The sequence below is a fragment of the Psammomys obesus genome, unplaced genomic scaffold (genome assembly GCF_907164565.1).
Source record: "Psammomys obesus unplaced genomic scaffold, mPsaObe1.curated_primary_1811, whole genome shotgun sequence".
Classification (NCBI taxonomy): Eukaryota; Metazoa; Chordata; class Mammalia; order Rodentia; family Muridae; genus Psammomys; species Psammomys obesus.
Window position 1 is genome coordinate 3,958,306 of NW_026592776.1, and position 13,668 is coordinate 3,971,973.

The following is a 13,668-nucleotide window of genomic DNA, read 5'->3' on the forward strand; positions in this document are numbered from 1 at the left end:
TTCCTTCCTTCCTTCCTTCCTTCCTTCCTTCCTTCCTTCCTTCCTTCCTTCCTTCCTTCCTTCCTTCCTTTTCTGATACAAGGTCTTATTTTATAGCCCAGGCTAGCCTCAAACTCACAGCAATCCTCTGGCCTCATCCCCCAAAAGTGCTGGAATTATAAATGTGCAGCACCACACCTAGACAACTTGTGTAAATTAAAAATATATATATATATGTAATTTTGTGTATTATTTATGCATGCTGGAGTGTATGTATGTGCATCCCATACATGCAGGAACTAATTTGTGTCAGAAGAGGCATCAGATCCCCTAGAACTAAACTGGAGTTCCAGGTTGTTATGAGAGACCACGTGAGTGCTAGGAATTCAACCCATGTCCTCTGCCAGAGCAGTAAGCATTCTGAACTGCTGAGCCCAACTTGGGAATGTTTGATAATGCTTTTCATGTTGTAAGAAACCCATCCCTGCTAGGCAGGCGTGGTGGCTCACGCCTGTAGTTCCAGCACTTGGGAGGCAGAGGAAGGCAGATCTCTGCGAGTACAAGAGGCCAGCCTGGTCTACAAAGTGAGTCTAGGACATCCAAAGATACACAAAGAAACCCTGTCTCAGAAAAAAGAGAGAGAGAGAGAGAGAGAGAGAGAGAGAGAGAAAGAAAGAAAGAAAGAAAGAAAGAAAGAAAGAAAGAGAAAAAAAGAAAGAAAGAGAGAGAGAGAAGGAAGGAAGGAAGGAAGGAAGGAAGGAAGGAAAGAAAGAAAGAAAGAAAGAAAGAAAGAAAGAAAGAAAGAAAGAAAGAAAGAAAGAAAGAGAAAAAACCCATCCCAAAGGTACTCAGTGAGGTAAGGGTACTTTCTGAGCAAGCATGAGTATTTGAGTTCAAGCCCCCAATACCCACATAAAAAGAGAGGTACAGTTATATAAACACCTGTTACACCTTTGTCATTTGGGGGAGGGGTGTGTGTGTGTGTTAGGAGGATCACCAGTTCCAACTTTAGTAAAAGACCCTGTCTCAAGACAATAAGACCAAAAGACCCAATATCCTTCCACTGACCTTTGTCATCTTTGTAGCTGTCTCTCTCTCTCTCTCTCTCTCTCTCTCTCTCTCTCTCTCTCTCTCACACACACACACACACACACACACCGAGACAAGAGGGAGGGGAATGAGAGCCTTACCACTTGTTACCTATCTCAATATCTGGGTTACAGAGGGAGTCATCCAAAGCCAGCTCAGTCCATATATCAAGTACCAGAACAACCAAGGCTACATAAGATTCCATCTCAAACAACAACAAAAACAAAAGAAAAAAGAGATCCTTTCTTCAAAAGTTGGAAAAATACTTAACTATTAATAAATATTATCTCAAAACAATTTCGAATCAAGGTCTTATATATTAAGCTGGTCTCAAACTCCCTATGAAATTGAACTCCTAATCCTCCTGCCTCTACCCTTCAAATCTTGGGATTACAGGAATACACCACATTGTTTTATGCAGTGCTGGGAACGGAACCTAGAGCTCTATGCATGCAGGTGCACTGCCCACATATGTAATTTCATGCACACACATTCATACTTGTGTACATACGTGTGCTCACATACTCAAGCACACTAAACAAACAAACAAACAAATAATTCTAACACTGAGTTTCAGAAAATCTACGCCAGCCAGGTATGATGGCACATGCTTACAGGTTCAACTATTCAGAAGACTGAGGCAGAAGGATCACTTGAGCCCAGAAGCTGAAGACTACATATTACAATAAAACCAGACCCTGTCTTAAATACCAAGAAAACAAAGGGGGGCTATACCACAGCTTAGCACGCTAGAAAAATTAGCTGGGTGTGCTAGCACATACCTTTAATCTCAGGGCTGGAAAGGCAGAGGCAGAGGCAGGTTGACCTCTATAAGTTATTTAATCCCAAACTGGTCTACATTGCAAGTTCCACACTTGCCAAGGCTACATAGCAAGAACTTGTCTCTAAAATCCAAAAATAAATAAATAAAACAAAATAAAATAATGAAAACGACAAAAGACCCCAAGAAATCAGATTCTCTCTCTTTCAAATTTTGAATAAAATATTTTACATTTTAGGCTATATCAATATTATATGTTAAAAAGTTTATCAAGCACACACGCACATATTCTGTTATATTTTTATGGCCCTCACAATTATGATTGAATACTCACGAGATCAGCATATTTCTTACAGAGAGCTGCCAGCTTCTCCTCTGGGGTTGAAAGGGTGTTTAGCGCTTGCATCAGTAATAAAACTTCTTTTCCTAATGATGACCAAGAAATAAGTACTGAATAGTAAGATCAAATATGACCTGTGAATTCTACCAATACTTCCCATGTTTTAATCTCAGAATAAAATAATTTCTACCTATGAGAAATATAGTATTTGCCAGTTCAATTTTGAAAGCTATTTTGAGCTGGATATGTTGGCTCAAATTGCTAACTGCAACATGCAGGAGGATTCTCCAGTTCAAGACCATCCTGGGCCACAGAGTATCAGAAAACCAAACCCAAACCAAATAAACTATTTAGGAATATAGCTAAGTGGAAGAACAATTGGCTACCATGTCCTGGGTTTGATTCTCATCAAGGTGAGGAGCTACTTTTACACTCTGGATTAACAGACTCTCCTCTCTTCCTCATCCATCCCCATCTTAACTTGTTCCACTCATTAACACTGCTAACTTAGAATTCTTTTTATTGAAGAGGTAAATATTCCCTTGTCTAACCATTAGATGCCTATTTTAAGACAAATGGCAAATTAAAATAACAAAGACAAATTTTAAAAGTTTCCGTCTGACCAAGTATAAATATAAATAGACTTTCAGTTGGTTATATAGTTTGCCTATCTCAAATGCACATACTTTTCATATGTGCAGTTTAAGTAACTTATTTTCTGGTGATTTACTTTGTTCTTCCCGCGTTAGCCAATGTTATCAAAAGTAAAAGAACAGCAAGATAACTCTCCCCTGGGGCCGGGGTAGAGGAGGCTTAACAGTATTTTAAGTACGTTGACAAGGAAAATCATGTAGATTGAGTGTTTCAAAATAGATGATTTTTTAAGATGGTTTCTCAGTAGTTTTTGGCTGTCCTGAAACTCACTATGTAGTAGACCAGGTGGGCCTTGAACTCACCTGTCTCTGCCTCCTGAGTGCTGATACTAAAGGTGTTTGCCACTACACCTGGCTTAAAATAGGTGATATTTTAAATTTCTTACTTTTTTGTCATTGCTTTTCAAGACAGAGTTTCTCTGTGTAGCCTTGGCTGTCATGAACTTGCTTTGTAGACCAGGCTGGCCTCGAACTTACAGAGACCCACCTGCCTCTGTGCTGGGATTAAAGGCATGCACCACCATGCCTGGCTTCTGAAAGATCCCGTTAGCCCAACAGAGTAAGATGCCTTCTTCCATCTCCCAAAAAAGGAAAAAAACAAAAACAACAACAACAACAAAAAAAAAAAACACAAAACTTTTCCATCCACATACATTTATTAGTAAAAACCCAGGAACTATTTAGCCTAAGACCAAAAAGAACATTACGAGTATTCTTAAATTCAAAGGCTTTTGTTGTTCTTTGTTTTCAGTACTAGGACTTTTTCGTGTGAAACACTTTGCAAACTACAATTCACTTTTAATTTATTTTTAATTTTGTTGTTGTTTTTAGAGATATGCTGCCCCAAGTTAACAATCCTTCTTCCTTATCCTCCAGAGTAGCTGAGATGATAGGTATGTACCATTCACCTGAATAAAATTCACTTTAAAATACACAATTTATTTCTTGAGTATACCAAAAAGAAAATGAAAAAGTACACAAATTAGTGATAGGTATTCTCTGCCAACAAAATGAACCAATTCAAGCCTAATTAAAGTATGAAGGCAGATTTATTGGGAACAGCTATTGGGTGTCTTCACTGGTCTCAAGGAAAGGAGCCGGGGAAGTGAAGAAGCAGAGAGACAGAGAAGGGGGAAAGGAAGGGAAAAAGTGCACAGAGAGGGAGAAAGGAGAGACAAAAATGTCTAGATTATATAGATAAACGCTTTTTTTTTTGGGTGGGGGGGAGTAAGCTAAGCCCCTAGGATGTAAAGTAAGTCTCCATTGATTTGTCTCCATTGACTTGTAACAGGTAGGGACTGAGAGATGCTGGGAGAACCTGAAGGCCAGGTCTGCTTTGATATGTTAAACAGGCACCTCGGCTGCTTGTCCTAAGTCTGAAACCCAACAATTAGTATGTTCACAAGGTTGTACAACTGTCACAACTATCTAACTGGGGAGTGTTTTTATTATCCCCCAGACCAACCATATCCAATAGTATACACTTCTTGCTCTTCCATCTGCCCCGAACCCTGGCAATCACAAATCTACTTTCTGTCTCCAAAAAGTTTATAATTTTGGATTTCATACAAAAGAGACTTTATTACAATGTGTAGCCTTTTGTGTCTGGCTTCTTTTACACTGCAAAATATTTTGCTAGATTCATTCATGAAGGCTGTATCAATGCTTCCTTTCTATAGCTAAATAATATTTTATCATATAAATAGACTATACTTTGTTTACGTATTATATATACTCATTATATAATGAATATTTGTGCTTTTTTTCTATTTTTGAGCTATTAAGAATGTTGCTATGAACGTTGTCTAAAACTTCTATGCATGCAAGTTTCAATCTTCTTGGGTATGTATATATGCTTAGTTGCTTGTTCATGTAATAAATTATGTGTTACCTTTGACTTTTTATAAATATAATTAGGACTACTGATTTAAAAAAAAAGTGTCAAAAGGAATTATAATTATTCTTCACCCAAGCACAGTGGCACATGCCTGTAGTCCCAGCACTCGGGAAGGCAGACACAAGTGGATCCCTGTGAGTTCGAGGTCAGCCTGGTCTACAGACTGAATCTAAGACAGCTAGAGGTACACAGAGAAACCTGTCTTAAAAAAAATTTAAAAAGACAAAAAGATTACTTTTCATATTCCTTAACATTTTACAGCTTAAAGATTAGAAGGAGATTTAAGTTATTAAGAAAGGTAACTCAAGTATGCCAGAGTGGTACGTACTGATAACCCTAACATGTCTGGTTATATATTGAGTTCAAGGCAAGCCTGGGCTACATACAAGACCTTTTCTCAAAAGAAAATCCCTGCCCCAAAGAAACATAACTCTAGACATATATACAACAGCCACAGACCTGGGTGTGGTGGCAAACACCTTTAATCATAGGCAGTTCAAGTCAGCCAGGGCTGCACAGTGAAACCCTGTCACAAAACAAAAACAAACAACAAAAATCACCCCTTATCAATCATAGATGTAAAGTATGATTGATGATAGACTTTTTGTTTGTTTGTTTTTGGAGACAGAGTTCCTTAGCTGTCCTGGACTCACTTTGTAGACCAGACTAGCCTCAAACTCACAGAGTTCCACCTTCCTCTGCCTCCCCAAGTGCTGGGATTACAGGCATGGGCCGGCCACCTCACCAGGCTGTGCAACGGTAAACTTTTAATTGCAGCACTTAGGAGGCAGAGGCAGGTAGTTATCTGTAAGTTTGAGGCAGCCTGGTACACAGTAAGTTCCAGGACAGCCAGGGCTATATAGAGAGACCCTGTCTCAAATAAATAAATAAATAAACAAACAAACAAACAAACAATAAACTCAGGGGCAACCAGAGAGACTCAAAGGAGATTTTAATTTTCTTCATGAGATTTAGCATATCACAAAATGGGGATATGGCACAGTGGAAGAATCCTTGCCTAGCATGCATGAGACCTTAGGTTCAATCCTTGGCATGGGGAAGAATGACCTAAGATACAACAACACACAATTTAATGGTCCAGCCAGTTATGCATGCCTTGATGCACTTGGGAGCTAAGTCTAGAGCATCAGGAGTTAAAGGCCAGCCTCAGTAACACAAGAAATTTGAAGTTAGCCCAAAATATGTGAGACCTTATCTCAAAAACAAAAAAGATTAAGCATATCATATTCTAAATCACAAGCTATATGGAAGTAAAAAATACGCTTGAAAGCTGGTTAATTCCCTTTCTGAAGTACAGTTAGCATACTGTCTATAAAACATAATGTCCAGTCTTCTGTTTGTTTTGTTGGTTGTCTTTTTGTTTGTTTGGTTGGTTTGGTTTGGTTTGGATTTTTGAGAGTGTTTCTCTGCGTAGGCTTGGCTGTCCTGGAACTTACTTTGTAGACTGGGCCTGCCTCTGCCTCCCTGAGTGCTGGAATGTCCAGTCTTTTTCTTTTTAAAAATGGATTTATTTAGTATTTATGCAGTATTCTGCCTGCATGTGTGCCTGCATACCAGAAGAGGGCACCAGATCTCATTATAGATGGTTATGAGCCACCATGTGGGTGCTGTGACTTGAACTCAGGACCTTTGGAAGAACAGCCAGTGCTCATAACTTCTGAGCCATCACTCCAGATCTCAAAATGTCCAGTCTTAAACTGATTAAATAAATACACAGTTTTCACATAGTTTTTGATCAGCCTCATAAAGATGCAAATAAGGCAAGTCAAATACCATTCTAGCCTCAATTTTTTTGAGAGTTAATCCTTGATTATACAAAGAGAAATAACTAAGCTTCCTACTGTTCTTTCCACCACCTGCACATAACTGCAATGGAGAAGCTGACTAGCCTGAGGCAACAGGTATTTATTTTATACTGATTTCATGTGTGTGTGTGTGTGTGTGTGTGTGTGTGTGTATGTGTGTGTGTGTGTGTGTATGTGCATGCCACAGTACATGTGTGAAGGTTAGAAGACAACTTGTAGTAGTTGTGCTCTTTGACAATTATGGGTCCCAAGGACTCAGGTCCTCAGTCTTAGCCAGTGAGTGCCTTTAGCCACAGAGCCATCTCACAGGCCCATAACAGGTGTTTTAGCTAAGTACGCCCACCCTGGCAGTGTTCCTGGTTACCTGTCTTGTACACAATGTGAATAAAATGAGTACTATGTGAAAACAACATTCAACTGATGAACAGAGTTAATTACCTAAGGTCTTCTCTTTGTTCTTGCTGCACTCTGAATCTTGCTGGCCATCAGGGGGAACTGTTAGAGCTTCTTGCCCAGGAATTTCTTCTCTTGACTCCTGAGTACAGAAGGCTGAGCTCACCAAATTTCTGTTCCTTGTTATAAAGTCACTGCTTTCATCCCCTTCCAGTGAATGCTTCTTAGTTGTACCACAACTGGAATCTTGATGTTGAAGAATATCATTTGTTTGAGAGTTACATAACATGTCTGCTTTCACTGCTAATCCACAAATTCCAGCTTCTTCCATTGTACCAATTTCAAACTACAGGAAATGGAAGAAAAATGGAAAGAGGTAAATTGAATGTAATCAATATTTATAACCAATGGCGTGCCATAGCTTGACAGTTTTACTTAGTGGTTTGTGCATTCGATGTAAATAAGGCAGCTTTTAAGTTTCGCTGAGACATGATCTAAACTGTTAAACATAAAGCTATTACATCATATATCCTATCCTATCCTATAATATTATATTACATTATATTCTCAGCTGGGATATAGCTCTGAGGTAGCAGTGTTTTACTTCAAGAGCACCTGGATCCCATCCATAACATTGCCGAAAGGTAAAGTAAAAATACAACATAACTATATGTGACCAAAGGAGGCTAAAATGCCAGTTAGTAATAAATCTAAACTTATTTCTCTACAAAAATTCACCATTTAAAAATGATTACTATCCTTTCAACGGTGAACTGTCCCAAGTTGATAAACATTAACTATACTGCTGGTATCTTAAAATTGATAGGACAGCCCAGCTAGCTGGCCAGGTGGCTATCCACCAAAAACTAGCTCCCAAAGTATCCAGTGGAGTAGGCACTGAGGGACAAGTGCCAGTACCCAGCACATTGTATACATTTCCCAGCTCCTTGACAGATAAGATTCCCATATTAGTCCAGGCTGTGAATGTCGCTTTAGCAACACATTTGTATTCTTAGAAGGTAGCTAAAGCTATGACTGTGATTTCAGGAAACAGATTTTTATCCTCAGGACATGTTCTTTGTCCTCCATCTCTTTCCCACTCTGCTTAAATACAGAGGTCACCAAGGTGGTATAAGAGCGGAGCCAGACGACAAAAGCAGCCTCGCCCAAATTCTGTATACATGCAGAAAAGACACTCTACCTGCAAAGAAAACACATACTGGAATATTAGGTGAATAAGTAATAAACTTCTCTCATGTTATACCAAAGAAATGGAGACTGGCATGTTAAATGGCTCTCCCTATCACTAATATGAAAGGCATGCATACAAAAACAAACAAACAAAAAAGCACTTATATCTCTTTTTCTTCTCCCTTGAATCATTACTTTTACCTTATTCTCTTTTGTCGTATTTTTGTTCAAGACAGGGTCTTGTAATACATACCTTGGGTTGGCTTAAAACTTAATATCCTTCTGCCTGGGCCTCCTGAATTTTGAGATTACAGGTGAGCCCCACCACAGCTGGCCAAACCTATTTATTTCTCTTCTCTGTATCATATTTATTTCACATTATTTGGTTACATGATATGTCACAACTATAAACTCTACATTTCCTTTCTGGTTGAAAAGAGGGTTTCTATCTGGATGGTGGTAGTGCACACCTTTAATCCCAGCATTAATCAAACAGAGGTGAGCTAATCTCTGTGAGTTTGAGGCCAGCCTGGTCTACAGAGTGAGTTCCAGGACAGCCAGGACTGTTACACAGAGAAACCCTGTCTCGAACTCCACCCTCACCCCCCCAAAAAAAAAGAAAAGAGGGTGTCTTCCTTTTCAAATACAACTGAGGTACAAAGTACCTAATATAGTTCCCTTATCACAAGTAGAGAAAAGATACTTTGAAAATTAAGGGGCTGGAGCTCAGTGGAAGAACATGTGCAAGGCCTGGGTTCAAGCACCAGCACTAGAAGAGAAAAAGAATACTTTTTTCAAATTACACTTGTTCGGTCTGGTGGTTCATACCCATAATCCTAGCACATAAAAATGGCACAGCAGATGTGGGAGATATTGGGGGAGGGAAAAACATGGGCAAAATATATTATATATGAAAATTGTTTTTAGCTGGGCATGGTAACATACAGCTTTCATCCCAGCAAGTTTGAGGCCAGCCTGGTGTACAAAACAAGTCCGAAACAACCAGGGCTTTGTTACAAAAAGAAACCCTGTCTAAAAAAAAAAAAAAACAAACAAACAAGCAAAAACAAAACAAAATTGTTTTCAATTCAAAAAGTTAAAATAAATAAAAGGTTAAAGCAGGAAGATCGGCCTGTAATCCTAGTACTCAAGAAGGCAGAGGCAGGAGGATCTCTGTGAGTTTGAGGTCAGCCTGGTCTACAAGGTAAGTCCAGGACAGTCCAGGCTCCACAGAGAAACCTTGTTTCAGGAAAAAAAAAAAGCAGGAAAACTGAAGAAATTCAAGACCAGCTTAGGCTGTACAGTGAGTTCCAGGCTAGTGAGCTACAGAGTGAAACTATGGTTCAAAACAAAACAAAATTAAGGTAGGGAAATTTTAAGTTTGAGGCCAGCCTGAGCAAGATGATAAAAACAATTGATAGAACCAGGAATCTAGGGGTCTTTTTGTTTGTTTGTTTGTTTGTTTTTCAAGACAGGGTTTCTCTGTGTAGCCCTGGCTGTCCTGGAATAGATTTCTAGACCAGGCTGGCCTTGAACTCAGAGATCTGCCTGCCTCTGCCTCTGAAGTGCTGGGATTACAGGCGTTGTCACCACTGCCCAGCATAGGAATCTGGTTTTTAAATCTTGTATATTGTGCATGCAGAGTGTGTGTGTGTGTGTGTGTGTGTGTGTGTGTGTGTGTGTGTGTGTTTGTGTGTGTAAGAATGCCACAATACATCTGACAAGTTATTAGAGGACAACTTGTAGGAGCTGGTTCTCTTCTTCCACCTTGTGGGTCTCAGGGATTAAGCTTGGGTTTTCAGGCTTGGTGCCAACTGCCTTAACCCCCTGAGCTACCTGTTATTTCCAATTGTAACGTACCAGGGCTGGAGAGATACTTAGTGGTTACAAGTATATAGTTGTCTTCTGAAGGACCCAAGTTTGGTTCCCAGCAGCCATGTTAGGCAGCTCCTATCTGCCTATAACTCTAGCTTCAGAGGGATTCATCACATCTAGCCTACAGAGGCAGTACTTTCACATGTAAACAAATATGCACACAAAATTAAGATGTTTCAAACCGTAGTATATACAACTGAAGAGCTAAAAATAATTGAAGGATCAATGTAGAAGGGAATGAAGATATTAAGGCAAATAATACTTATCTTTTATAATCTAGAGTTGACATAAATCAGTTTCTGTGCTTTTAGGGGATTGTTTTCATCTTTTTAAGACAGGGGTCACATGTAGTCCAAGCTGGCCTAACACTGAGTGTATCTCCAAAAATGACTTTGAACTTCTGGTCTTCCAGACACCACATCCAAAGTGCTGGAATTATAGCCCAGTGACACTGCTTTCTGGAGAACAAATTGGCACTGCAATTCTTTGGCAATCTAGATAGCTTCTAACCCACTTAATTCCACTCTTAGGATTTCACCCAAGTGTGTACATAGGTGCACTGAAAGGCCAAAAATCTTTAAAGCAGCACTACTTGGAACAGTCCTAAAGTGAAATCAACTCAACAGAAGAATTGATCACTTGCAATATGTTCAGACCATTGAGCAATGAGAGTGAACTCCTGCAAACACATCGGCAGAGCTTTCACAGACCCAACATTAAGAGGAAGGAATCACAGAATACTTATGGAAGGGAACAATTTACATATAAAAGAAGCTAGGTGAATGGATTGTACTAGAATAAGGCACTGCATGGGCTTTCTAGAATGACAGACAGAATAACACAGATGTCCACTTCCTAAAAATTTATCAAATCCAAATGTTCATAATTTGTGTACTTTTCTGATTTAAAAGTGTGTTGAAAGCTGCACAAGGATGCTGGGTGTGGTGGTACTCACCTTTAATCCTAGCACACTGGAGACAAGAGGCTGTAAATTCAAGGCAAGCCTGGTTACATAATGAGTTCCAGGCTCCATAGTGAGATGAGACCCTGTTTAGGGGTGAGGGAAGGAAGTTTCACAATGGGGAGCTAGAGCTATGGCTCAGCAGTTAGGAAGATGTGCTGTTCTTTCAAATGACCTGAACACTGCTTCCAGAACCCATGTCAGATAGTTCACAACTAACTACCTGCTGGCTATTCCACCTACCCTCTTCTTGCTTCTGTGGGTTTGCACATATGTCGTATATATATTCTCATTCTTTCTTTCTCTGTCTATCTCTTTCTACACACACACACACACACACACACACACACACACAAATCTTAGCCAGATGTGATGGCAGAAACCTTTAATCCCAGTACTTAGGAGGCAGAAGAAGGTGGATCTGTGAGTTCCAGGCACCCACAGTCTACAAAGAAAGTTCTGGGCCAGCCAGAGTTACATAAATGAAGTAAAATATAAATATTTTTTTATTATTATTCTTTATTAGAGTTTATTCACTGTAGCCCACATCTCCTCCCAGTTCCACCCACCTTTCCTTTTCTCCCTTTATGTTCCTTCCCTAGTCCACTGATAGGAGGGGTCCTCCTCCCCTACTATCTGACCCTAGCCTATCAGGTCTCATCAGTACTGCCTGGATCCTCTTTCTTCATGGCTAGTAAGGCCACTTTGCCAGGGGGAGGTGATCAAAGAGCAGCCAACCAAGTTCACGCCAGTGACTGACCTTGTTCCCCTAACTAGGGAACCCACATGGAGACTGAGCTGCCCATAGGCTACATCTGAGCAGGAAGTCTGGGTCCTCTCCATTCTCTATGCATGGTCCTTGGTTGGAGCATTGGTCTCTGCAGGAACACCTGGGTCTAGATTTTTTGGCTCCGTTGGTATCCTTGTGGAGCTCCTGTCCCCTTTAGGTCTTTCTATCTCCCCCTTTTTCCATAAGATTCCATGCACTCTGCCCAAAGTTTGGCTATGAGTCTCAGCACCTGCTTTGATACCCTCCTGGGTATAATCTTTCAGAGACTCTCTGTGGAAGGCTCCTGTACTGTTCCATGTCTTCTACTTCTGATATCTATTTTGTTTGCTCTTCTGAATGAGGATTAAGCCTCTTCCCTAGGGGCATGCTTGTTGTTTAGCTTCTTTAGGACAATAGATTTTAGTATGTTTATCCTATATTATATGGCTAATATCCACTTATAAGTGTAGAAATAAACATTTTTAAAACTGATATCTAAGGACTCGTATACTAATTTAAAAAATGAAAAAAAAAATTAAGTTGCAATTTAGTGGCTGGAGATATAACTCAATGATTGGATGCCTACCCAGGATGCCTAAGACATCCGAGAACCCCTTTCTTTTTGCCATGTCCTCTATCTACTCTTAGAGATTCCAACTGAGTAGAGCTGGAGTACCTCTGGAAACAGCACTTAGAATGTGAACACAATTCAAAGTATCTTTAAAAGCATGTATTATTATTATTATTTTAATCTGTAGCAGGTAGGTAAGATGGACTTTTGGACTTCTGTCAATTTAAGCAACCTTGAGCCCAGTGTGGTAACACATATGTATGATCCCAGGATAGGAAAGTGGAAGTACATGGAGAGGAATTACAGGTCAACCTGATCTACAAGAGACACTTTGTCAAAGAAACACCAAAAGCAAGCGAAAAACAAACAAACAAACAACGAAACCCTTGTACTTTTTAGCTAGCAATCTTTTATCTTCCACACTAACCCTAGGCTTATATACTTTCTATGTATTTGTCTATACTGGACATTTTCAACAAACAGAATCCAAGTCTGTGGCCTTTCCTGACTTTTTTCATATAACTTTTATCACATGATACAGTACCTTCACTCATAATAACTGAATACTACTTCACCGCAGACACAAACCACATTTTATTTATCCATTTGCCAATAGATGGGTATTTAAATTACTTCCAATTTTTGGCCAATGCTGACCAATTCTGCCATGAAAACTAATGAATATTTTTGTGGACTAGCATTCAGATCTCTGCAGAATGTGATGTAATGTAAGACACTCCACCTAACCTTTGAGGATCTGATGAACTGTTTCCCCAACCCCTTTGTAAGATTTGAACTTACCAGCCATGTTTAACAGTTCTAATTCTTCCACACCCTTGCCAAGGCTTACTGTCTTTTTTGACTATGCTCATCAAGAGTGCTGGGATAGTAACTGACTGTGGTTTGGGTTTGCATTTCTCTGAGGACTGAAAATATCTGGCATCAGTCGTCTACTTATTAGGCATTTGTATACCTTCTTTGGGAAAAAGTTTCTTCAGATACTTTGTCCATTTATTTCATTTAGTTACTTGTTACTTTTTTATACTTTATATAATGAGCTATAAGTCCCTTATCAGCTAAATGATTGGCAAATATTTTTACCCATTTCTGTTTTTTTCATTGCCCTAATTTGGACAAAAGGCACAATTTTGGCTACTTCAAAATGCCAAAGGAAACTGAATTAAAAATTACTCATTATGCTGAGAACTGTCTCAAAAAAAATAAAAAAGATTCAAAAAGGGATGCAGCAAAAATAGTTCAGAAGATGTTTTCTGACTTCTACACACACACACAAAATAACAAAAAGATTTTTTAAAGACTTATTTATTTATTACGTATACAAT

At 39.3% G+C, this 13,668-nt stretch overlaps 1 protein-coding gene across 3 annotated transcripts in view; it reads right to left on the reverse strand.

Moving 5' to 3' along the window:
* Txlng (taxilin gamma) overlaps positions 1 to 13,668 on the reverse strand; it is a 48,942-nt gene that overhangs the window by 22,390 nt on the left and 12,884 nt on the right. For 2 of the 3 annotated variants that reach the window (XM_055615707.1, XM_055615705.1), the window contains exons 2-3: positions 7,004 to 7,304; positions 2,184 to 2,275 (exon numbers count right to left, since the gene is read on the reverse strand). In XM_055615707.1, the coding sequence (XP_055471682.1) occupies positions 2,184 to 2,275; positions 7,004 to 7,304 (393 nt within the window). Of the gene's footprint in view, positions 1 to 2,183; positions 2,276 to 7,003; positions 7,305 to 10,979; positions 11,072 to 13,668 lie in introns of all 3 variants that reach the window. The other variant, XM_055615706.1, reaches the window with a different exon arrangement.